Consider the following 27,495-nt stretch of genomic DNA (forward strand, 5'->3'; position numbering starts at 1 on the left):
CAATCTAGAAAATAATACCTTTTCATTTATGTATTTCATCTCTATTATACTCCTATTGTACACAGAAATATCTTACCAGCAGGCTCACTGCCCAGTGAGATACTCTTGGTCTCTAACAAATTTTCAGTCAATAAGCAAACAAACCTCCAGAAAACGCCAGGAAAACCTCCCTGATAAATGTGCCTGTTCACAGGGCTTTCACTAGCTGAGCTCAGGATGACAAATGAAAGCTTCAGATCCATTTTTTGTTTTCAATAAAAATCTTGTTTAACAGTGGCATGAATATTCATGGCTTTGGCTCAGCTCCAGATGGAGCCAGAAGAGCCAACTCAGACAAGAAAACAACAGTCCACTCGCCTCTACAAAAGGATGCACTGGATTTTGGGCACCAAAGCACACACTGAGGAAAAGGTAGAAATCAAACTTTGCTGGGTGGGACTGTGCTCAAATGGAAATTAATTCCCTCAACACCAAAATCAACCTCTTGATATGCAAAAATGCCATGTATAGCATTAGAGAAGTTGAAGGCATTCTCACCATTTTCATGGTCAAGCCTGACCACATGGGAATTTAAAATACAAACAGTGGAATTTTGCTCACATTCTATCCCCTCTCAGCTGATGTTACTGCTGTATAACCCAACCCAGCATTATCCCATCAAATGCAATTCTCACTTTGGGTTTAATCAAACAAGAGAAATTGTTTCTCCAATCTCCATATTTCTCTCTCCAGTGAGAATGGAAGGAGTGGAAGGTGCAGATAAAGCAAAAAATCTGAACAGGCAATCTGAAATTCTTGCTTAAAAGGCAAGAAAGATTTAGTCACACAGTTGGGTTCAAGCAATGTAAAGATCAAGTTCTAGTGCAACCAACTTATTCACTTACATAAATTTACCTATATCAGAATAAAAAACTTAATTGAAATGAAAATTGGGGGGAAAAAAATAAGTCTGACTATTAAACACAATCAGCTTTCCTCACCAGGTCAGCACCACGCATTTGGAACCTTACAAAGAAACATTTCTCTAAGGGTGCTTTAAGCCTTACAAACACACTAGAAAGATATTAAGAAGCATAAATGGCCAGATTTTAAGAATTTCCTACCAAAAAAAAAAAAAAAAATCAATCCAGATTCCAATTTTCTCCAAAATACCCATCTGAAATGAATTCCCACACATGGCTCTTTCTGCTCTGAATGATGAAGCTCTAATATAAAACACAGAACATCTGGTCTTTTTTTATTTTTTTCAGACACTAAGAACATGCTCAGATTGAGTTAAACTCAATTTGTGTTTCTTACTTTAATTTTGTTCTTATATTTCTGGAAAAGACAAATAAAAGGTAAAACCAGTTACCCATTAAACAAACACTTGAGTACACATCAGACTGGCAATGTGAATTTCAATACAACTGACTAATTTTCTTGTGTTTGTAAAGACTCAATTAACACAATCCTAGTGCCTTTTCTCCCCTTTTCTTTCAAGTTGCTGAATCAGTCGATTATTTGGTGAAAAGGCAAATCACAGAGCAAATGTAACCAGCCCAAGAGGTCCCTTAAGCACCATTTAAACAATTATCAAAGCAACATTCCTTATCCTTTTCGATGTTTTTGGAGCAGAGAAGGACACAGGGATGTTTCACTTGCTTTTGCCCTGAATCTGTTAAATTTCCTCCCTGAATAGCCAGGACTTACATAAACACACAGCCTGGAAATGAAGAGCAGTGGGATATGTGGAGGAAGATGTAATTATGCAACACAACAGGACAATCATTGCCTTTCTGAACAAGCAGAGCTTCCCAGAACAAGGAGTTCTCGAGCATTTCCCATCCCCTGGAATTGCTCTTGCATCCAGCTGAGCTCTGGCCATGACTCAGCCTCATTTAGGGGTTTGAGAGCAAGAGGAGTTGTCAGGATATGAGAGCAAGAGAATTTGTTAGGATATGAGAACAAGAGAATTTGTTAGGATATGAGAACAAGAGAATTTGTTAGGATATGAGAACAAGAGAATTTGTTAGGATATGAGAACAAGAGAATTTGTTAGGATATGAGAACAAGAGAATGAGAGGCTCTTCTACTGAGCCTCTTCCCTAGAACACCTGCACAGTGCAGGACATCCCCAAAAATGACCCTTCTGGCCCTAGTTTTACTGCCAGGGAGGAAAGGAGCAATATCCCCAAACTAGGACCATCAGTAATATTTAAAACACAGCAAACTGCAGGATTCTTTTGCATTGAAAGGACTCTGCAGAAGTACAGAACATCATCATTTCAGACAGGTGAGCACTCAGACCTCTTTCAACAATATTCACTGCAGTGCCAGCACGTTCCCATCTGCAGGATAACCAGTAGACAGAAAGAACAATCCTGCTGTGGGGCTCACAGCTTCAGCCCTGCAGATATATACAGATTATTTATATATATATATATAAAATATATATATAAAAATATATAATATATACATATTTTATTTCCCTCCATGCACAGCATCTCGAATGTCAGCACTCCAAAAAAAATGGTCTGTCAGACTAAACTGTGCTTGATTTTAGTGCAAGGTGGTTCAGAGCCATTTCCTCCTGGGAAACCCCTGGAATAGTTAATAGAGATGAACCTAAGAGGGCTGTAAAGATGGTTAATGAGGTTCCATCTGAGCCACTCTAAAATCATACAGAATGTAACACAGAACGTGCAAGCCTCTCCTTGTAATGATTAGACTTTTTAATTATTTCTTTTTATTCTTTTTTTACTCAAGGATGAAAAGATAATTGCCACATTGATCAGAAAACTGTGATGGGGAGCAGGGAAAACCCTAGAAAACACTTGCAGGAGGACTTTTTCCAGGAGAATTTTTCCTTTCAAGAGCAGCCAGACCTCACAGCTGTCCCTGGCAGGAGTGTCACAGGGATTTGGGGACACAAAGCAGACTGCCCAGGCTGGGAGGGAAGAACTGGGAATATTTTATTCTGCATCTGCATCACTCACAGAGCCTCTGAAGGGAACTGGAGGGGACTGAGGCTACTGCAGTTTTGCAGAGCTTTTCACGAGACATTTGGGGGTTTTAAGGCAACAAAACAGAAGTACTAACACGGGGAAAGAACTGCTACTCCCTTCATTAGTGCTCACAAAAAGGTTGGGAGGGATTTTGAACAACTGCCAAGAGTTCATGGGATCAATTCCACTTCGAAACGGAGCTGTTTAAGAGCAAAAACAAAGTTCTCATGCCTCATCTGCTGCTAGATCCCATTCCCCCTAAGCACTTACCAACACACAGCCAGGGACTGTTTCCACCCTGAAGGATCTGAAATCTAATTAAACGTGGGCAGGAGTGAAAACAGAGTTGAAGTGGCTGCCATGAAGTGACTCGTGTGCTGAAAGGTGACACCAGCTCCACACCAGCTCCACACCAGCCTCCTGCTCTCCATCCAGCAGCTCCAGGACAGACCTGCTCAGCTCAGATCCACGAGGTGTGCAGGGTGAATAAAGGGAACTCGTTGTGTTGGGTTTCTGTCAATGTTTGCTTGGAGTGAGAACTAACCCAGCAGTTACCATAGCAATGGACAGAGAGCCCATCGCCTGGTGCTGTGCAAATTAAAGAATGCAGGCTGGAGATGACAGCACAGCCATACCTCAGGAACACAAAGAGGGATGAGGGGGATGAATTTCTGCACAACTATTCAAGATTTCTTTAAAGATCTTTCAGAAAATATTAACATTAACCAGCTGTCACTATCTACAAGCAGCTGATAAAATCTTCATTCAGCTCCCTCAATATTTCTGCCCAGTACAAATTACAGTGACATTGTCTCAGATAGATAAAAATCCTTCAGCAATTGAGTGTGGGAAAGGGAGATTACACATCATCCTCACGTGCTGTGCCCAGGCTGGACAATATCCTATCCAGGGCTTTGAGCAGCTGGATTTAGGGTGCTGACACTTCACCAGGAGGTCACTGGGAGCTCCTCTGCAGCTCAGAGCCTCAGGAACCCAAATCCCCAGGGTGGTGATGCTTCCCTGCACAGACTGATGCCAGGCTGAGCTCTTTCCCTCTGGAATTGCACCCTCATGTCATCCTGGGGACACCCAGAAATCAAAGTCTGGTCTCAAGGATCCAAAGCCACCTCCTTGGATACTGCTACCTGTGTGACCCTGCTGTCCCCAAGCTGACTGTGACACACTGCCTGCTCTTTCTTGGATTTGCCCCGAGCTGTGCTCAGGCCAGCTCTGTTCTCTTCACAGTGCACTGAGCTGACAAATGAATTACAGCTTTACCACCAGCCTTTTATCATCTTCTGCCTCCAAACCCACTATTACAAGGGTACATTGTCCACAGTCATCATCCCACAGCCAACGGTGACTAAGTACATAACAAAAAAAATGGTTTCATCATTCCTTTCTGCTGGAAAACTGCAATCAGGCTGCTAGGGAAAAGAACAAAAAAGAAGCTGCTGCTAACGTGGCCTCTCATGGATATCTTGAATCCAGAGGAATAAAAAGTAGCCTAAAGCCTGTGAATATTCTCATTACTTTCGACAGGACTAAATTTGGGCTTGTTTCTAACTGACAGGCTCCCACTGTGGGCTGGTGTTTCCTTTCCACAGGAAGAATTCTCAATGCAATCAGGGCTTCTTCTAAGCTAGACATAACCTCAAGCAGAAAAATATTTTGGTTGCTACTGGTGGTATTGGTTGAACCTGCTGAGAGCAGGCACAGCGAGTGACTCAGTGACTCCAGCAATTACCATCACAGCACCTCGTTTTTTAAAAGCTGTAGCAAAGCTCTGAGTCCTGAGTAAGCAGCCCTGTTACTCAGGACTCAAAGGAAATCCATAGGAAATTTAATAATCCATAGGAAATTTTAGTTCCAGTCCATAGGAAATTTTAATTTCCTCAGAATAGGATCCACAAATGTCCAATACACCAAATGAGGAACCCCCTTGGGCTGGTCAGTCACATTTCTGCTTCAGTGATCACCTGTAGGGCTGAACTTCCCTCCCCAGCACTCGGTGAAAGACTAAGCATGACTTTATGGTTCAGTCTGCCAGACACTCTTTTATCTGCAAAACAGTTGTGATTCATGATCCACAGCTATTTATGTCTCCTGGTTAACAACTGATCAGGGAGGCTGAGGAAGCAAGCTCTCCATTTTGGAAAGTGCCACATATTCCCATTAATGAGTCTGTCTGTCTTGCACAAAGTGCTCTGTGCCATGGCACTTCGGAAATGAAGGGTTACATCTCAGGGGAAAAAAGATTCTTTTAAGCAGCCTGACAGCTGCAAATGCAGAGGGTTATGTCTGAAGTGCTTCCACCCATTTTTCTCTTCTCCCAAGATTCACACTATCTCTCAAGTCTTCGTTTCTCTAGTCTTGCTGAGCTAAGCAGCAATACGAAAACCTAAAATGATGTCGCTGGGAGATGATTAGGCTGTTAATGCAAATTAACCCCCTGGCAGCTTTGCTAATATAGACACTTTGTAACACACCAGGAACCAGGCAAACAAACAAACAAAAGTGCTGAATTTCCTTTTAACCCGGTCTCATCCAAACTATGAATTAATCAGCTCTTTTGTGTATTCGAAGTCTGTAGAAACACAACTTGCTTTTCGAGAGAATATCACACACAAGAGCACACAGCTCCCTCGAGAGAAACACAGCAGGGCAGGCTGGGATTTCATGGAAACACACCCAACTGCATCCCAAACGAAATGGGGGCAAAAATTGGAGTCAAACATTCTATAATTTACGGGAAAGCTCAGCATTCTGTAGAAATTAACTCCTAAGTGCAGAGATCCTTGTGCCTTTTGTGGTAGTTTTAACTGTAAAGTGCCAGAAGAACTTATAAACAACCTAATTTGTGTCTGGGCTGTCTGGAGTGAGGAGCAGCGTTTTGCCAAAACAGAAACTTCAATCTGACACTTTCTGTTTAAATACTGAGCTCCACAAGCACCAACAAAACAACAAACCCATCTGATTTTACAGTTCTGCTAGCACAGGTACCTGCTCCTGGATCACTCCTCATTCATCCTTCCATCCCAAATCCTCCTCCCTGCAAGCTCTGAGCTCTCATCTCGGGATGATTCCAGCAAGTCCCTGCTGTTTCTGCAGCTTTAACAGATGCACCAAGGTTTTAAAGCCATTTTTCTCAGGGATGCTCACTTCCATCCAGACCTACAGGCTCACACACTTTCTTGCTTACAAGGGCCTTGGAACCCAACAGCTTGTCAGATAATCACACTGAGGATTCCCAGGAGATGCCCTAATGCAGCAGATCACAGCCTCTCTCAGACAGCCAGAAAACATTATCTTGATTCAGCTGAACTCCCAGCAGAATGGAATTTCCCTCCTCGCTGCTGGTTTGGGAGGACTGGGGTTTATGCAGTGTGATCTTCTAACGAGCCACCATTGTTCCTAATTAGGCAGGGAACCAAGCATTTAATTAACGCTTGTAACTTGAGTCACACAAGTGGCTAATAGTCTAAACAGGAATTTGCAGCGCTGCCTTATCTCATCCCCAAGCAGCCTTGCAGGGTTTGCAGAGGTGGGGCAGAGCTGAGGATGTCCAACAGGACAGGAGCCAGAGGCACAGGGAGCAGCAGAACACGGGCAGGAGAAGCCAGCAGTGACCTCAGCAGTCTGGCAGAGCCAGAGGGATGGGAAGGGAGATGACTGACACGAGGGGATTGTCACAGGACACCTCGGTATGGAGTGTGTGAAACTCCAATGTGCCACGTGAATCTGCCAAAAGTGAAGGCAGCCCTCAGCTCCAGGGCCTCAGGCAGCACGCTAGCTAAAAGCAAACAGGAGCTGCTTTTAGTCCAAAAAGGACTCTTTTTGGTTCTTTTACATACAGTTGAGGGCAGTGCCAAGCTCCTTCAAGAGAGTTTACTCCCTAGGAAGGCTCAAACAGGTCTTTCATGCACAACAGGCAGAGTTAGTGCTGGAGATCTCCATTCTTCTTGACCAGTTCCTCCAAAATGGCTTTTTATATTGACATTTCCAAGCAGGCTGCCCACAGATGTTATGACCATAACCACCTTTTGTACCTCTGCCTGTTCTGTGATTCTTCTCTTCACCAGCATCCTCCACATCTTCAGCACCACCCAACAGCCCTGCTGTCAATACTCATCAGGCACTGAAATGTAAAAGCTGTCTCAGCTCGTGGCTTTAATAGCTTTCCTCACTGCATTTATCCTTTATCCTTATCCAATTTGTAGATTTATTATTACTGCTAATTACCCCTTGTGTTGGGTTGATTTGTTTGCTGGACAAAGGCAGTGCTGATTACAACCTACACCCCTTCAGGGACAACGAGCTGCACTGCAAAATCTGGAACAGGAAGCCTGAAGGGAAGAAAGAAATACTCCTGTGTAGCACCTCTTTGCTCTAATCAGGATGTAACAACTCCATCCCCTTTCTCTTTACTCATCCTGCTCAATATCTCCTGTAAATCAGGTTATCTGGTGGTTCAGCACCTTGCAGAGGGAGTTAGAGCTGCTCTGCTGCCCAGCAGGGACACAGAGCACTCAGCCCTCCCACACCTCCTGCCTTGGCCCCGTGCTGTGCCACACCAAACGTGGCATGACGTGCCATGGGAAGGAGCTGGCAGGATCCTTCCGTGGGGTAATACCTGGGAAAGTATTCAGAGCTGCAGAACAAACACAGCAATGCACACAGGGCAACCTCTTCAAACTGCCTGACGCCTCCAGCCCACCCCCTCCTGCTGGCCTTCAAGTACCCCAGCAATCACATGCAATTATGTGTAACCTTCTGAAAGGCAGCCCCGCAAGAATACCTTATTTTCAGAATGGTTACGATTCTTTCTCTCTTCTGTAGCCTGCTGGGTGTGAGGGCAGATCATAAAAGCATTCAAGAACAGGGTCGTGCCCTAAGGATTTTGCTTTCTAAGCCTCACAGACAAGACACCCAAAATGATGATTCAGATTAGAGAAGTGTCTAACAGCACTTGCAGAGGTGACAGTCAATCCTGGCAGCTCAGCTGAAGCCAGTGTAACAATTTGGAACAGCTCTGTGAAGGACCCAACACCTCGATGATCTTCATTTTAAAAAATTGCTGCATTTTTTTTTCTTTCCTGGACTGGTGCTACTTTCCTTCTGTTCATACTTTACCAACTGCTAGAGGTAACAGCAATTTTCCTTACTGTACAATCAGCAGCAAGTGTAGTCCATCTCTCTTTTGGAAGCCCAGAAAACCAGCAGTAGGAAAGCAGGGCAGTATTTTCCTCCCCCTGCTCTATTCCTTCAGCTCTTCTATCAAGATTTTCCCATTCATATTATTGTTAAGACAAACCTGAAACCATGAGAGAAAATCCAAGTTCTTCAGTAAGAGGAGTGAACATTCCTGAGAGTGATGCTGACCAACTGTTTGCATTTTCTGTTTTGCATCTATTAAATGCCTGTAAAGAGTCACCAGAGGTGCCACAGCAGGACAGGAACAGGACTTAGAACCTCTCAGGATGGTCTGAATGCTCCCACAACAGTGCTGTGCTCACTGGGTGCAGGAAAGGAAGAGCTGTGTTTATCCCCACGGTGCTCCTACAGCGTTAATGCACAGCCCCCTTCACTCCCTGCCACATCACTCATTCTCCTGGACCTTCCTGGGCTGATAAATTCACAGATACACTACCAGCATTCTGAATTAAGACACAATTTAAGAACGCGGTTTCAATTGCCCTGATTTGTGGCTATGAGGTCATTTAGCCCACTGCACTCCCCTTTTGCCAGAGAGGATTTGTAGCTATAATTTCCCACCCCCCAAGCAATGATCACATGCTGTTTGCTTCAGCACTGCATGTTGCAATACCTCAATGAATAATATACAAGGAGCAGAACATAAACAAGCCCGCTGTGCCCGGGGATAATGTGTGGTGTGTTTTTCTTTGGGATGATTAAATGTGAATGCATGTCACAGGATGTAGGGATTGCTGTGCTGGGAACCCAAGAGGATGAGAGCACAGAGCTCTCTCTGAGCAGGGAAATGGCCACAGAAGGTTAAGGGGAGCCCCAGGCAAGCCCAGCATATGCACTGCTAGTCACTGGCTGCTCTGCTCTCTGCGAGACACAGACACTCCATGCACTCCTGGCTCACACTCCACAGCCTTTCACACCTCACATGTTGCACTGAAGACAACAGATCTCCACCACAGACCCAGGAAGCTTCACCTGGCTTTGTCCTCTGCCATTCAAACCACCTTTGCAGCCACACAGCTCACAGCTCATGATGTCCCACTCAGCTCCTGCCACTGTCCCTCCCTACTGCAGGCTCAGGAAAGCAGTTAGAACCATTTCCTTTCCTTTCCATGGAATCACCTCCTGCACACCTAAAGCAAAGTTTCTATTTGATGCCTCAGCTGCACAGATCCACAGCACTGGAGATCCACAAGCCCACCATGCCTGTGAGAGAGATTCCAAAATCCAGATTGCTTTGGAATAGCTCACATTCATTTTCCTGCCTTGGTTATGGAGAGGAGGAACTCTGAACAGTGCTGATTTCTGGGAACTGAGTGAGCTTTGTACTACATCTCAGGAGAGCAACCACCTGTCCATCCCCACTGCAAGTAAGAGAAAGCCACTTCAAAAAACTCTTTGTTTCTCAGCCTCTCATGTTCTTGCATCTGATCCAAATTAATGTTAAGCAAAAATGCAAAACATCTTTCCACCAAAAGGGTTTTTTAGCAAGAGAACATGGCCTGAGCTCTGCATTTGGGCTGGAATAGAACCACCACCAAACCAACACGTGTCAGACTGTACTTCAGACTGATCAGTCACCTGTTCCCAAAACTAAAGCCAATCCTCTTTGTCCCTAACAGCAAGTCACACAGGCAGCTACCAACATCCCACATTATCAGCTGCCTCCTGCACCTCTCAGTCAGATGCATTTCTGAGCACAGAAATACATCCCCAGATTTCAACAAGCTTGCTTATCTTCAATTCACTTTTCAGGAAAATAAAGACTGACATGGACCTTTGGAGAGTGATCCCCACTCCCATTCACCCAACAAACACCCAGCTCACTGCCTTTGGATTTCTTCTTTCACCACAGCTATGTTTGTTGTGTGCAAAAGTATTCTGTTTCTACTACTTTGTCTAAAGGGATTTTCAATGAAAGAAGTAACAACGTCAGAAAATACTTCTACCGCAGAGGTTTCACTCAGTAAACAGGTGTCTGGGAGATTATCTTGCCAATTTAACCAAAGCTGCAAACACCAGAACGGTTCTGGGATGACTAAAATCCCCCTTTTTTCAAATAAAAGCCTTTTATCTGCCAAGCGACACTTCCTGTTCTAAAGGCTATTCTCCTCGGTAGTTGTCAACTATGTATTAATCTAATTCATATAAGCCTTAGAAATAAATACTTTCATGTGCAGAATCTTTTGGGAAACTGATTCCCCGAGGCTTTAGAGAGCAATTGTTGCTTATCACCGTGGAAATTTCCACTGAATTTAAAGCCTGGTAACAAGTTAAAAAAAGATACATCAAATTTTTCAGTGATTAACAACTTTCCCAGTCTTTGCCATCCTCAAAGGATTTTCATCTGATCGGTAGGGAAGCTGCTAAATATGAAAATGAAAGGAAAGGGATCTGACCCACTAAGGCAGTTCCTGTGTTCTCACTCCTGTCCAAAATAATGGCACTCACTTCTAACAGCCCCTTGCAGTCAGCAGCAATATCAAACACGTTGGGCTTTATTTTAAAGGGTAGATGTGCTGGCAAAGACAAACACAGCTTAACTGCAAGTGGATAGTTAAACCCTCCCTACAGAGCTCTCCTAACAAAACCACTCTGTGTGTGGGAGAGGCAAGCTCTGCCAGAGCACTTACAGAAAGCAGGTAATTGAAGTTTTTCTACATTTAAACTCCATGCCTGCGCAATAAAAACCTGATTTTAAAAGCCCTGTAAAGCAGAGAACTTTTCTGATGTCTTACTGTCTGTCACGGCACAGAAAGGGCCCTGCTAAAGCAGCAGTCTTGTTCCTTGTTGCACACTGTGGGACTGTGATAAATGGCACGGCAGACACGTTAAAAGCCTCCCGGTGATGGGGGCTTTCAATCCTCCTCACGGCATGCAAAGAGGAAAATAAGACATTTCAGTGACTAGGAGCAACCTTCAGTGGGGATGAACTTCAAACGAGTTGAGATTCAGCCCATGTCCCCAACACCTCTGTGTGTCACCACGTCAGAAACACAGACAACACCCTTCATACCTGAGCAGGAACTGATCCACCGTGGAGTTGTTGGCGATTGTCACGTACACATTGACAACCTCCCCTTGTTTGACGGGCTTGGAGGGCAGCCACACCACCACGTTGCTGTCCAGCCGCAGCTCCGTCAGCTGGGAGCTCTCCTGGCCTCGGTGGAGGCTGACAGAGCCAATCCTCTGCAGGTGGGACATGCTCTCATCCACACCATCCTTCCCCGGCCGGATGGCGTTGCCCTTGCGGGTATCCTCAGCCGTGCACTCGCTCTTCTCATCGCCGGGCTGGATGGTGTAGTAAAGCTCCACGGGGCTCCCCTCCAGCTGCTCTGCCGGCTTCTTGCGGCCCGTGAGCACCGAGGGGGGGTTGAACCAGGCGGGCAGCAGCTCCAGCTGAGCCACGCAGAGCCCCAGGTCGCCCCGCAGGCGGCAGCTGCCGCGCACCTCGCGCGTCTCGCGGAAGGCGAACACGCGCAGGCAGGGCAGGCGCTCCGCGGGGCTGTAGTCATCCCAGTCCCTGCCCACGATGTAGAACAGCACCTGCACCCTGGGCTTGCTCAGGTAGATCTTGGGGCTCAGGATGTAGGCCTGCAGCTTCCAGTTGTAAGGGAATTTGTTGGCGGATCCGAAGAAGTTGGATGTTAGCATGAGGTCCTGGGGCACAACCTGCTCCACAGAGAAGGGTCCGTAGCTGGCGTTTAGTACGGGAGGTCTCTTGGCTTTGTAGGGGAAGAATGATTCCACCCTGGATTGCAAACTGGAATTTCTCATGAAGTCCTGGTTGGCTTCTTTCAGGAAGAACGACGTCTCGGCATTGAAGATCCGATAGCTCACAGGTAGGTATGTTGGTAACGAGGAAAAGCGCTGATTATTGTCCAAGACCCCTCGACACTCTGTCACTAACAAAAGAAAAGGTGAGTGAGTTACATCAACTCTGCTCATAGGTTCAAAGGATCACTTAGCACAACTTCAGTGGAGCTGCCTGGAAAGTTAGGGACAAGCATTATTCCATGCAAGCAATATTTACAGGGTAGCTACGTGTTTAGACAAAGGTAATTCTTTTCTGCATTACATTCGCAACAGAAAATAAAATGCAACATGTCAGGAGAACCCAATGACCCAGAGCCCCCAAGAGGTGCTAGCAGCAGCCCTGCAGGAGCACATCAAAGGGAGTTTCTGCTCTATGGGCAAAGAAACTGCTTTGCTAAGGACTCTCAAAGAACACCCTATTTCATTCTCTGTCGAGAAACCTTTCTCCTGTGTGTTTCTGGCACTACAGTCCATACTTCTCTGATATAATATTGACAGTACCTCGATTTCCTAAGTTCTTTAAATGCAGGTAGGCATCACAATCTAGAAATACTTCAACAACCACTGATACATAAGATGCACACAGAGAGAATCAGCACATACTGGCCGATTTCAAGTTTCAGCTGAACATCAGCTTTTGACCTAAATGTTGTTTTCCTGTCAAGATTAACAACACTTCTGTTGAAAGGTAAAATTTACTGTCTAAATTAGGGTAGATGGCAGTGGAGAACAATTAAAATACATTATGATTACATCATACAGCTTACAACCTCTTAACTCATTCTGAAAGAATTAGCTATAGGTACAGAAGGTAAATGAATGATGATGCATCTAGTGCTGGACTCTTGAGTATTTAAAAAAAAAAAAAAAAGATTGCCCTCAGTTCCAGTATTCTCAGGGAATTCTGTAAGAATTAGGATTTAAGGTTCTGTGCAGGTTCAGCTCTTTAAAGAAGGGCAACCATAAGGACAACACAGAATGCAGAGATTTATCTGAAACTCAGAACACCTGAAGATCCCAAAACACCCTCCAGACAGACTGTCTTACCACCTTCCTCACAAAGGGCTGCAGCCTGAGCATTTCTGCAAATCACATCTGCTGCCCTGGCATGCCTGGCTGCTAACAGGCTAATTATGCAGTCAAATTTAATTAAATGTTTTCAAGTAATGACTAAACAATCGATACCTGTCATGACACCGAATGGCTGCTGCTGACAGACAGCCCCACTGCAGTCCTGGGGAGTGTGCAGTGCCAGAGTGCCAGCAGGGCTTGGAGCAGGGACAGGGAAGAGCTCTGGAAGGTGTGAGGAATTAGGAAAAAAAAAAGGAAGGAGACAAATGTTGAGGAGGGGAAAATCAGAGCTCTCAAAGGACGGCAGCTGGAAATTTGAAATAAGGAATTAAGATGTGTTGACTCGTGTTTAATTCATGCACCACCACTGGATGGTAGGAATGGTTCTCATAAATGAGGAAACTGCTATGACTGGACAGAAATTAAACAAAACAAAACAAAAAAGGTAAGAATAGGAAAAGAAATAGTGAATTACCAGCACAACGCCCTCTCTGTAAAGCAGACTCACACTGAAAACATAAAACATTGGTTTGGCCCACTGTTACAGCCCTGCAAGACTCCAATCCTTGGCACACAATTTAATTCTGCTGAAAAAGATGCTACAAATGCCACCTCCTGAGCTGACTGATTTCCCCTTACCTGAATCTGTCAAGCTTCCATCCCAAAGTGCTCTAACACTTCTATAAGGAACACAAGGAAGATCCACTTTGGATCATGGACCTTTCAAGGAAAGAGGAAAAACCTTCCTTTTGGTCCAGCAGCAGCACAGGAATTTGGATTATTGATGCAGGAGTTTCCTCTCTAAATGCCCTCACTGCCCTGGAGGAGCCTGCTGGGACATTGTCACCTCCTGCTGCCTTTGCAAAGAGCAATCACTGACATTGCACAGCAGACACCAACAGCCTTTTCAATTAAAACACCTGCTTTGCAAGACACGAAGTCAACTTCTCAGAGGCCAATTTGGCTACTGAATTTGGCTTGGTGACTCATTACAATTTCCCTCTTAGGTGTCCTGCTGCTCAGGCCAAGAGCCTTGGGGTAGCAGAGGGCAGGAGCTCTGGGTAAAGGAAACACATAAACACTCTGGTGAAGGAAATGCACTGACCCAAGCAACAGGGGGAGTTTGCTGGAGTGTTTCCATGGCCAGGGACACTCCAGATACAACCCCACTGCCCCTGAGGGAATCTCTGCCTTCCACAGAGCAACAAAACCCAGAAACAAACTCAGCAGGCTGCAGAGACAAGTGAAGTCTTATGATTTCAAAGGGTTGCTGGTCAGGATCTAAGCTTGAGACTTAGCAGCTGTTTGTGAGCAATTCCCAGGACGTTAGCTGTAGCACATTATCCTCAGACAGACAGTGGGCTCGTTTTTGCAGGCACTTCATTTATCCTGGGTTAATCACAGGCATGAGGTATGCAGGACTTGGCCCAATATTAAGAAAAACAGTCATGCAACTCCTGCCTTAATAAGCTGAATACAAACAGCAAAACCCATGTGGCCAGACTGACAGCAAGAGGAAAAACAGGCTTTACTATTTTTTTATTGTAGTCTAAAGATTTCCACCCACTTTCACACCACACATAATGGATTCCTATATTTCTACAGTGAAGGCTGTACTTTAGACAATTTATTTAAGCACTTTAAGCCTTTTACTGATAAAACTGGTAGTTAAAATTGTCCATTTTATTTTTAGAATCTCAACAACGTGCATCAGCAACTGCAGGCCATCACTTGAGGGATTTGTTCTGTTCTCTTCATCTCTACCCAATAACCTTCCTGTCCTGGTGTAATTAATTACCAACATTTCCAGAGAACATTTTCGTATGCTTGATCAGCTCAGTTTCAAAGTTCTTTAATTTATCAGAGAATCTATTTAAACAAAATGCCAAGGTTTTTCCAGAGTTTCATATCACAAGCTATTATTTTAAATAATCATTAAGTGTTGTTTACTTTACCCACCTGGAAAAAATAATTGTCTAAAAAGCAACTCTGCCTATCAGTGCTCTGGAACAGATTTCTCCATTTTCAACGTTTTCTGCTCAAGCACTGAAACACGACTGCAGAGTTCAAAGGTACACTTTGCTTTCATGCAAGTGCTGCACCTCTGTGGCAGAATGAGCTGTGTTAGCCACGCTCAGGGCTGATTTACACACAGCCACAAAGGGCTTTACCCCTCTCCAGCATCCAACAGGAGCTGCAGCTCGCCCAGAGATGAAATCTTGCATGGAAGAGGTTAAGAGCCATCAACCAAAGCCAGTGTTAGCCAAGAACAAAAGTGAAGGCTTACAAGTAATTACTTCTTCTTTGTAACAGCCTGGTGACTTTTTAATCCTTCTTCTGGCATCATATGCTCCTGCAGCACTTCATCTGAACCCAGGCAGGCATCTGTTAAGCACATCACTGGCTCCAGTGTGACAGAGCAGCTCAAATTCCTCCAGCCCAGTGAGTTCATTGGATGTGAAACAGTGAGCTCTGAGCTGTGTTATTAGTTCTTGGATTCCAGCGTCAGAGGAATTTTCTTTGGGGGTATTTCACATGGAGCTGGAGCCCTGGGTGCTGCATTCACTGGAACAGTCATAAAAGCTTAATATCTTGGAGTTGTTCTTTTATGAGGTTGGTTTGAACTGACTTGCTTTTGGACTGGGAAAGAAGGGTTTAGATCGTGGGTGGGAGATTACTGGCCAGTGGCCACAGATCTTCAGTGCCTGATGTTTGATGAGCCACTGAGCCTTCAGGGCAACCATCTGCCTGTCCCCCCAGCCAAAGGTCCTGAGCCAGACTGAGTCATGAGGAGCAGAAGACATCTGCCCATGCAAAGGAGGAGCAATGGGATAAGCTTTCTGTGCACCTTGTATGGCCCTCAAAGGCACATTGATAATTATCCCTCTAGGATACAAACTAGAGGAAAAGTGCTGAACAGATTTCTGTGCCTCTGTTCTCCTGTTCTCCCAGCACAGCTGAAGCTCCACCAAGAACTGAGTCACTCTGAAGGGAGGATCTTCTCCCTCCTTTTCCCAACAGCTTTACTCTCTACCTTTCCTCCATTCCTAAATGTAGCTATAATTGAATGCTGTGTCATATTTATTTTAATTATTGTTCCACTTCCATGCCACCACCAGTGTTTTACGAATAAATAAACCCCACCTAATATTATTTACAGCACCACCTAAAATCCTGCAAATGCTGTAAAAATGATCCCAGTTCCTTCCAGGGACACTCATTCCCATCTGCCCCTACATCCAGATGAGCACCTTACACAAACCATCCCTTCACAAAAATCCCCATATTCTTGAATTCTCTTCCAACTCCATCTTCCTCTACAAACCTGTCCTGCTCTTGCAGAGCAAAATGCATATTGCAGCTCAGGAAATACAGGACAGGGCAAGAAGAAAAGTAGGAAAGATTCACTTCAATCAGCACAGATGTTTCCTTCACCACAAAATGTCAACAGCTATGTTTTCTGGTTCATTTTCCCTTAATTTTCTGTGCCAGCACCACATTCAGTGTCTTCACAGTGTATGAAACCTTTGTAGCAATATTTTGCTTAGAACTAGAGCTCAGCAAATACGTTCATTGAGACCTCAGAATGACCTTAGCTGTGTTCTCATCCCCTCCAAGTTCCCTTTGCTTAACATCTAGAAAAAAGGAAATTTTGCTGATGGAAAGGCTGAGTGGAATCTTAAACGAAACAAGCTCAAATTCAGGACATGGAACAGATTTTTAACTGTGATGCTGATTAAATATTGCAACAAAGGGAGCAACAGCTCGTCCATGTCTTCACATCCAGCCTGGATTCTCTCATGAAAAGCAGCATTTTCCTCAGCACAACTTGCAGGGGTAACTGGAGCCTCAGACTGCCTCCTGGCTCAAAAACTGCAATTCTGTGACCATTCCAAGGAATCACTTGGATGGCAGGGTAACTGCAGAAGTCACAGTTTCTGTTTCTCATGTGTGCCCAACAGATCTGCTCCATCTTCTGAGGAACACAGAGACTCTGGACTGACTGCACACTGGCAATGTCAAGTGTCAAATGCTTCTGGTGAACAATTTGTGATGCTAAAAATGAACTCTGCAAACAAATCTGGCAAAAACAAATCCATACAGCAAATATTTGAGGGCAATTGCAGCCTATTCTCAAATATCCTGTGAGCACCAGGTGAGGGAAATTCTATCCAATAAATGGCTAACAAGATTATTTTATCAGTTCTTGTTTGAATCCAGGGTTCACTAAACCAAAGCCTGAAGTCCAAGGATAAATTTGTACCTGCAGGGTTTTGCTGACTGACCTGGGGTGGGATATTCCTATTCACATATATCATATATGGTAACCAATATGAGTCTTGGTAACCAACTAGACATATTTTAAGCTCAGATGTAGATAGAGTCTTATTTAGCCTGGATCAGAGTTCAATTAAACCACGTTGCAAAGATTGTCAGGAGACATTATCATCAGTTATTGTGAACAAATTTCCTATTTCATTTCAGTGGGAGAGATTAACTTAATTCATTCAGTATATTGTTAAATTAAAACCTGCAATAATATTCTATCAAATAGACTTCTCTCACATTTTGGGAGTATATCCTTAATGAATTTATTCTTTCTCTATTAGTACAGATCAAATCTTCACTGAAGTTCCAGAGACAATCCTGGATTTAGTACAGAAGTGAACATTTGCCCCATTCTTCTCCAGCAGAGCCATTTCAGAACTGCCAGGAACACAACAAGCACCTAAAGCAAGGACTGAACACCACTGCACTCCTTTGAAACACAAAAACAATGGGATGGTCACCGAAATTCAATGATGGGAACTCAAAGTGGATTAAAAAAACCTATTTCAAACAGAGTATGATGAGATGATAGAGCTGATTGCCAGGGAGGAAGGCACAGAGGCCAAGAACTCTTGCAGAATTCAAAGGGAGATGTGAATGGCTGGAGTGATGTGCAGACAATCCAGAGCAGCATCATTAGCTACATGTAAAACTCCTTGTTTTAGTTGCATCGATCAGAAGGCAGGATTAGACCTCTGCATTCTAAAGCCTTATCCAACATCTGTCAGGTTGTTCCATTTTCCCCAGGATTACCAACACAACAGACACGTGTATGAACCACAAATAGCTGCTTGGGAGGTACAGCCTTTTCACTAACACAAAAGAGAATCTCTAAAGACTAATTTGGCAACACAAAACTTTCAGAAAACTGCACATTAGGAATGCATTTTCAATATTTTAATAACAGCCTCCAATGTTTTTTGCAGTTCTGTACATCCCACCCTTTGCAAAATTCCAAAACAGCCTTTTATTACAGACCTATTCTTCTCTCTCACCCTCCACTCATAGAGCTGTGTCAGTCAAAGACTGCCTGACATTCAGCACTGAAATCTATAAATGGTTTGCTCAGACTGGCTGATGACCTTAAAACAACAGTAAAACAACAGTGTACATGCAAAGGTCAGTGAAGATTTCTGGAATCTCTCCCCCTGCCAGGGCTGACACTCCCAATTGTCTGCACTGCCGAGGCCATCTGACCTATTTAAGAGAGTTTACTGCGTGGAATCAAAGATAAATACCTGCAACTCGAATTCCAGCTAATGAAAGCTTTTGTTAAGAGAAAAGGGCTGGAAAACTTCTATCCAGACACCATTCAGGTGCTCAGGTTTTCTGCTGGCCAGGGGCTGCAAATGTCAGTGTCCTGTGAGCAACACACAGTGGGCAAAATGTCACATGCTGGCCTTTGCTGCCACCCTGCTTGCTCATTGTGGAGAACTCCACGGATTCTGCATCCATCCCTTGGGTCAGCACTGCCAGCACAGAGCAAACAGAACTCGGGCTCATCCTGGCTGAGAGCTGAAGAGAAGGATTTAGGACACCAGAGTGTATTGCCAGCTCCATCAAAAACATATGGCAGCCATAGGAAACCTCTGCAACCCAGTTTTTCTGGCGATGAAATGAGAGAAGCTATCGTTCAGTTTGATTGACTTGTGATTCAGAAATCACCTCGAGTTCTGCACACAAAAGACCAAGTACAACACTGTCTGTCTGGGTTTTTTCTAGTCTTTAAAGCAGGCAAAAATAACCCAGTGGAAGTCACAAAGTGGGGAATGAGCAGACAATGTGATCAGTATTTTGTGACTTAACCAGTACCTTTTCAGAGACCTGGACTGTTTATCTTCCACTGAAGAAGCCTAATTTTCATGGCAGTACAACTATGTGAGAGACAGTTCTCTGCAGGGGATGTATCAAATTTAGCCTGACAAGATGGCTCACCAAAGCCCCCACACAAGTTTCAAGCCTGGCCAGAATGCCATAATGATCCAAATGCACAAATATCACAGTTAACTGGGCTTTTTCCTCAAGTACCCAAGTGTCATCACAATGGGAACATGCAAGATGGGAGTTAGAAATTCCAAGAAGTTCTGGCCTTGGCAACATATCAATTCCTTGTCCTGTGTCTCCTTCTCTGGTTTTTAATAGCTCTGTGCTTTGCTCTGCTGTTTGAGTCTCTGTCAGATGCTGATAGCACTCAGTGCTCTGTTTAGACACTGAATTGCTTTGCACAGGCTCCTTGTTTAAAGAGAGATTAGGGTCCTACAGCCTGAATGGGGCAATTTGCTCAGCACTCCTCACTGCCACAAAAACCAACAAGAACCAAGAGTACCCAGGAGCTCAGACCTGGGCAGGATGAAGCTTTGAGCTGCAAAGGTGTAGAAAGATGACACAGAGGACTCAATAAATGAATTACAGTGTTTTTCCCCTTACCCTCCACAAAGAAAAAGGGAGAATAGTTTTTCCTTTAAAAAGGTACTAATTAAAAATAAAGCCAAGCAGCAACAAACAACAGGACTTTATCTCACATTGAGACTCATGCTCTACTGTGCATTACACAAGTACAAGGGATATTACTGCAAGGTATAACCTGGCAGTGAGGAACTCCAAGGCTGAAAAGGAAAAAGGGATTTCTCACAGTCAGACCTGAGCCAGGCTCCCCCTGGGGTTTGTAACTCACTTTTAGCACACATCTTGATATGTTCATAACTGGCAATTCTTGTCTCAGGGCTCATATTCTCATGGTCCTGGACTCTGCTGTGGAATAAACTCCTTCCAGAACTATCATCCCACCTCAGACACTGATGTACAACAGATGCAATCAATCATTTTCCCCACTATCTGGACAGGGAAGTGAGGCAGTGTAACTGAGTTTTCCAGGAGGTTCTATAAAGCAAAGCACAGAAATCAGACATCTCTAGACTCATTTGATGTTGTTATCCACAAATTCAATTCTTCCATTTCCAAATTTCATTTACACACAGAAGGATAACAAGAATGTCAGAAGCCATGTGATTTTTGTAAGGGTTGGGCAATTCAAACCTGCTCCTGCTAACAGCCAAGAACCCATTCCAGCCCTTGGGAACACTCAGTAACAACAGGAATTCCTGACCTGTGAAAAGAGTTGCAGATTTGGATGTCACATCTGGGCAAAAAAAATGTTTTCAAGCACAGAAATCAGCCTTTAGCATCATGTGGTGTCCTGTGTTTTAAAGGCAATCCCAGTCATCTTGAGGCCAATTAATGATCCAACTGCCACATGGATTCTCTGGGAATTTGTTTACAAGGCTGAGACTTTTCCATGCTCCAACAGACTGTGGCTCAACAACCCTTAGACACCTGTGAGAGAGCAAAATCCCTGCTGGAGAGCAGTTTCATTTCTTGCAGAGCACTTCCCTTAGCCCTGTCATCATAATGAGAATGTTCACAGGAGAGCACTGATCACTGACAGAAAGGGAGCTAACTGGGATTTGAAGTGGTTTTAAACAACTGCCTTCAATAAACCTTTCAGCTCCTTATCTTAGGGTCGTGAGGGAGCTTTATTTTCAGAGGAAGAAAAATGTTACCAGCAAAAATTATTTCCATTGTCCCATCCATACCTGCTGCACAAACCCTGGGTTTGTTTGCCCTAATTTAGCTCTGCAAAGCTCAGGCTCAGTAGCAAACCTGTGAATGGTCCTTTCACTGTGTGAAACACACAGAGGGCACTGGAGAAGGTGCTGGTGGCCGTGGGGCAATGTCACCAGTGCTGCTGGGGACACTGTGGGGAGGTCACACCATCCCACCCTGTCACCAGGACAGGGACAGTGGCACTGGGGGGAGCAGTGAAAGCATCAAAGCCATGGGATGGAAGAGTCTCACTGATGATGGATGGAACTTGGCAAGACAAGGTAGCAAATGCTTCCAAGATTAGATTCTAGTCTGTCAGCTTTCCCGAGTGGTAACCAAGTGCCTCAACCTCCTCTGCCTGGCGTCTCCAGGCATGTGTGCAAATTTGGTGTAAAACATCCAAATCGTGCAGAAAAACAGACCATGGAAGGACTGACTTGGATTAGGCTTTAGCTGTTGCAGAATTTCACTCAGAACAGTTTTATCACTGGTATAAATCAGTGAAGTTTCATAAAAGCAGAAAACTTACCACGTGCTGGACTAGCAATATCCCAGCCCCAAAAATATTTTCTAATTGCTTCTTGAGAAAAAAAAAAGTTTATTATTTATAGGAAAATTTAATTCAAGAGCTAAAGCAGACATTTATCCTTCACTCTCTGCTCCTTCTCATTCGTGGAGGAATTTGGAACAGATTGCAATTTGCACAGAATTTGTACAGATGCAATCCACGCACATTTTTAATACTTGCATGTATTAAAAATACTTGCATGTATTAAGCTGTGATTTAAAACATGCCCGAATATCTCAACATCCTGGCTACAACCCTGCTAATCATCTCCATTTCACAAATGCAATGAGGATTTATGAGAAGATTAATTGAGGAATGAGGCTGAGGGGGTTGGGGACAGCCCTGCCCGTCCGGGAAATGAACTCAGCGTCACCTTTAACCTCCAAGTCATTCTTTGTCACAGAGCACAAAGCAACTCATCATTCCAGAAGAGCAGCAGGACAGAAACCAAGCGGAAATTTATCTGCTTAAACACCTTCTTTCCCAGGGATTAATTAAAAGGGATGGTCAGAGCAGTGGTGTCTTTGTGCTCACAGCACCTCCAGGGCTGGTTTAAGTGCCCTGGCTGCTGCTGAGAGAGCAAAGGCCACTGGGGATCCTGGGGCTGAGCAGCTACTCCCCAAACCCCCAGTTTCTGTCTCTCAGGTATCCTGGTTTTTTTTTCCAGCCTTTCTATGATCTCTTCTGCCCAGTTTACCAACAACAGAGATGTGAGTGGGGCAAGAAATGGCAGAGAGAACAAAATGGTTGTGGTGTTGGCAGAGACAAGGGGAAGGCAAAACTACAAGAGGAAGAATGAGATCCAAAAGAGGGAATCTTCCAGAGGAACACAAGCAGATCTGACAGAATGCTAAATCACAGTGAGAAAATGCAGAAGAATGGTGAACACGTGGTTTTTATTCTGGTTTTATTGTTTAAGGTAGAGAAGTTGATTGACAAGTCCCTCTCTAAAGTATCTTTTTTGCTGTAATGTCTTGCTATAACCTACCCAGGACCCAAAATACTCCATCAATGCTATACCTGAGGAGAGTCTTTGGGGGAACACATCTGGCAATTCCAGCTCTGGAATTAGGATGCAAAAGCCAATAAGACCAAGTTCTTTCCAAAACAAAGTTTATACAAAAGCAGTACATTCAGAAGCCAAAAATAAAAGCCTGCCTAAGATGAAGACACATTGGCCTGTGCAGCTCTGAAGGTACAACTGAGTAAACCTGTATTTTCTGGAGCAGGTAGAACACAATCCTACCTTCCTGTTGCTTCTCAAGTGTCCTTAAAGTCACTGGCAAAGCCAACTGACAATGATGGATGCCAGTTTGTTCTGCTGAGCACCACAGAACTGCTCAGAGCAAATGACTTGCACCATCTTTTTGAGAGGTTGAACGTGCTGTGCTCAAGAGCCAGTGAGAGCTCCCTGCAAATCAATGCAATAGAGCCCTGCTATACATTTTGCAAGCACTATTTTTATCCCTTCCTAATATAACTTTCAAACCTTCCTCCTCCCCCACGGCCCTGCCACAGATCCCTAATTCACACAGCTAAAACCCCACAGTGCCCCTACAATTTTTTCCAACATGTGCAGTCCTTAACGATAAATTTAATTTCTTCCTTTCTTTGAAACTCATCTTCATTCAGCCTGGCTCCTAAGGGAAATTAATGAGGGCTAGCTGAATATGTTTACATAAGATCTCCTCCAAATTTACGTTATTAAGCATTAGGAGTGTTTTTATGTGCCCTCTGAGGGACAGAGAGGCTGATGTGTCTGGCCAGAGATGTCTCAATACAATGTCTGCTGTCCACTCACTCACTCCCTGCTGGCTTTGCTGCCACAGCAGCTCTGGGGACAGAGCCTGGAGCAGGGGATGGGTTTGCAGCTGGGTAAAAACTCTGATTTCACCAGCAGTGGTTGGGCATCCCTTGTCAGAGAGATCCATGGGTGATCCACGGGTGATCCACACCCCACAGATCCACGTGTGATCCACACCCCACAGATCCACGGGTGACCCATGGGTGATCCACACCCCACAGACCCACAGGTGACCCATGGGTGATCCACACCCCACAGACCCATAGGAGATCGACACCAAGCCAAGCCGAACCCCAGCTGCTCATTCCCAGCAGCCTTGCACAGAAAAGCCTCTCTGCTGCAGGAATTCCATCACTGATGGAAATTTTAGCTCCTGGTGGAGTCCACAACACAGCTTAGTCTCTACTATACAAGAAAGGCTTTGCAGTTTAAAAAAACCCTTCTTTCTCCTTCAAAGAAATAACATAATTCTCGGTGCAACACCAATCGATTTCCTCGTGTATCACAATGAAATGTTCTGCATGCACAAACACACACAACACGTATTTGTGCACACTACAGCTCGTTTCCATCTGATAAACTGTGAGTTCAGCTCTTGAACTACCTCTCAGCCTGCCTGGTCCCATCGTGTCTGAGCGAGGCAAAAGCCGGATACCTTCTGCCTGCTGTAGCCTTTCTGATGTCAGACATCTGGCTTCAGTAAAGCCTGCGGTCTAGCATGGCTGCTGGATCAAGACAATAGGATTTCAGCAATGATTAAAGATGCCTGTGGCTCCTGGGCAGGCAGGAACAAAGGAAACCCTTCTGTTAGAAGAGGGTTTGGTAAAATTCACGGCTATCTCCACTTCTGCCCTTTTGTCTCCTTCATTAGTTAACAAAGCACTAGACTCCAATTCATGAAAAGGAAAAGGAAACTATTACCTTACTGCCCAATTTACAAAGCCTATCCTGCAGTTCCTTTTGGCTCCATGTTTCCCCAGGTAACCCTTGCCAGCTCAGACACAGTGGTACAAGAGCCATTACATCATCCACGTTCAAGAACCAAAACTTTAATGGGGATCATTTTTCCCTTCAAAAAAGAAATATAAAGCTAATGCCACCCTGAATTCCCAAAGTACTGTATTAACACTCTTGTCAGCTGTAGGGCTTTTGGACTGCTCTATATTTATTTTTTTCCCCCTTTATAAGTCTATTTAAACCTGTCTGCATTTCAGTTTGCTAAAGCTGTTTAGCCAAGTATGAACTCCATTCATGGCCAGCTGTAATAAACGTCACAGGCTGTAACCCAAGCAGGCAGTTGTGCTTGTTTGCTGGAGACTCTCATTCAAAAAAAACCAAGAGAACAAGAGTAGTTTTAGAGCTGCTGTAAATGCTGAGCTGCTTGCTCTGCAAACTAATGCAGAGTCTTGTTCTCTGTGGAAAGACAAGGCTCCAAGTGAGGGGGTGCAGGAAAAGCCTGTTTACACCAGGCTGCTCTGAGCTAACAACTTACAGGGGATGTTTTACTTTCAAGGCATCAGCATGCATTGATTTCAAAGACAGATATAAGCATCTCCTGCCCTTGCTGGATACAGAGCAGACTGTGTAAAGCTCCTGCCCTCTGGGCTGCGTGGTAAAGAGCAGAACATGTCTCTTCTTGGGATAAATTTAAAGGGAGGACCTACAATATGGAGAAATCTTCAAAGGCCAGTCAGGTTTCCAGTCCAACAACCCTGCCAAGTGTTCCTTTAATCCTTTATTTACCAGTAAATCTGCCGCTCTGTTCAGCAGGCTTTTACTGGGATTGGGTTTCAGCCTGCAACCCAAAAGCTGGAAGCATATGCTCTGTAGCCCTAATGAGAAACTCAATCTATTAATGAGCAGACCTTCTCCACAGGACCAGGTCTTGGCAACATGAGTCAGTTCCTGAACTTTCACCTCCTGCTTGGCAGCACACCAGACTAACTCCACATCTCTCAGCTGGCTTACATTATCAGCTCATTATTAACATACATCAGGGCCAGATCTCTTTTACATGCACCCAGCAAACAGGAAACTACACAAGGGGAGGGCTCCTCATTTTTGTCTGACTCTGGAGCTCATAAAAATGACTAATTAGAACCAGCTCTGGTGGAGGCACTCTGCAGATCACACATTCCCTGCCTCTGAACCTCAGTCCTGACTTGGGATAAGCACCCTGCAATGCCACAGCACCCCATGGCTGGCTGAAACAATCAGGCATCCCTTCTCCCTCTGCCCCAGAACCTTGCAGCTCTCATCCCCCAAAGCTCCTGGGAGGCAGAGGTGTGCTGCTCTCCTCATTTTGGAGCCAAGGGACCATAATTCAGGCAGAACAAACGAGTCCAACATCACACAAAGCCCACAGCAGAGCAAGCTGGATTTCCTGCCATCACAGGCACCCCCTGCAGCAGGCAGAGCTGTGGGAACCCTTTGCAGCCCATTTCAAAGGCCACTGCTGTGTACTTTAGATCTGCACGCCTGCTTGGACTCACAGACCTGCTCAGAGCTTCGCTTTGAAGTGGCCTGCAAGCCAGCAGCAGTGTACACAGCACCCTTTGGGAAAGCTTTTCAGGGCATCTCTCATGGTCAGAGCTGTCCATGGAGCAGTAAGCACTGTCCTTAAAGCACCTCATTTGTCATGAGTTGTCTCACCTTTCTTTTTTTTCCTCCTTACATGATTGGTATTCTTTACTTTTGCTCTCCTCTCCTTTGCTGTCATCCTCACGCTCAGAAAACTTAGTAAAACAAAAAAAAGAGTCTCTCCTCCACATGACTGACCCAAATCTGCTCCAGCCAGGCAGCAACTGAGAGCTGCACCAACCTGATGCTCCCACCACAGATGCCAGCAGCCACTCAGTGCCCACAGCAGAAAATGTCCATGGAGACACTCAAGGAGCAAGAACAGTCAGCAAAGTCTCCTCAGGTCACAGAGGTGTTAAATTAACCCATTCAATGCTGTCAATGTGCATGAAACCAGTGCTGTTCCACAGCATTCTGTACCTGCAGCCATCCCACCTTGTTGCACAAATATCCTCTCCACGCAGAGCTCACGCCCACTTCGAAACACTTTCAGGCAAACCAGACTTAACACGAATCAATAAAAAATCTGGCAAAATCTCAGAGCCTACACAAGCCCCTAATTTTCTTTGGCTGCTCAAAAGGTAGCAATTTATATTCCTTTTTTAAAAAAAAAAAAAAAATTAGCCGTGGTTAGAATTACTTTTCAGAGCTGATCTCATTTCATAACTCGCCTCCTATTCAGACGGAATTTATGCACAGATGCTCAGAGCCAAAAATCTGTTCTCATTTAATCCACAGCAGAACAGGTAAAAGAGCAAATATATTTTTGCTCAGGTTGGTGCCTCGCTGCTCCAGCCTCCCCTAGCACAGCACCAGGCATGCTGAGCTCACAGCTGCCAAAAGTCCTGCTGCTCCAAGGGAAAGCTTTTGTCAGCTCTGCTCCTCTGCAAGTTCTCATGCTGGTAACTCTAGAGGAGAGCTAACAAAATATCCTTACAGGATCAAGATATTTCAAATGCAAAAGAGCTGGAAATAGGCTTTTAACTATTTAAAATGCACCATGGTTCCCAAAACTGCAGGTTAGAAACCTGCAGAGATCAAGAGCTAAGGAATCCTTTGTGGAAGTAATGGTGATAAGAAAAACCAGAGTATTTCAGATCAGCTGGTCAAGAATAAACCATATATCCCCTCACTGTAATTACACCAAGATGATAAAGCTCTGAATTCAGGTGAAGGGTTTGTTACCCAAAATAAGGTAATCCCACAATAGAGGCACCACAGCTGTAATTCTCCTAGGGCTGCTGAATTACCTTAGGCCACTCATTTCTACATAGGTAGAAGCTAAAGTAAAATAACTAAAAATTCTTTTGCAGAAGGAAATGCCTGGGGCCTTAACTAGTGCTCAGCAAATGGCTTGGGGTCTTTGAAAGGGTGATTATGTAGTGGAAAGTGATATTATTAAAGTATAAAACCAGAATATATTAAGGTATATCAACATATTAGTGGTTGACTCAAGGAATGGGAATATGTATATTTAAACATATTTTCATTATTCATTCATAAAGTTCCACATGACAAGAGACACC

The 27,495-nt window shown here is 44.5% G+C and overlaps 1 protein-coding gene across 3 annotated transcripts in view; it reads right to left on the reverse strand.

The window, feature by feature from the left end:
- The window catches only part of TMEM132C (transmembrane protein 132C), a 174,563-nt gene that overhangs the window by 107,779 nt on the left and 39,289 nt on the right, over window positions 1–27,495 (reverse strand). For all 3 annotated transcript variants that reach the window (XM_085075373.1, XM_085075374.1, XM_085075375.1), the window contains exon 2: window positions 11,215–12,103. In XM_085075373.1, the coding sequence (XP_084931499.1) occupies window positions 11,215–12,103 (889 nt within the window). The remainder of the gene's footprint in view (window positions 1–11,214; window positions 12,104–27,495) is intronic.

Source organism: Lichenostomus cassidix, chromosome 15 (genome assembly GCF_008360975.1).
Source record: "Lichenostomus cassidix isolate B80296 chromosome 15, HeHo_3.0, whole genome shotgun sequence".
Classification (NCBI taxonomy): domain Eukaryota; kingdom Metazoa; phylum Chordata; class Aves; order Passeriformes; family Meliphagidae; genus Lichenostomus; species Lichenostomus cassidix.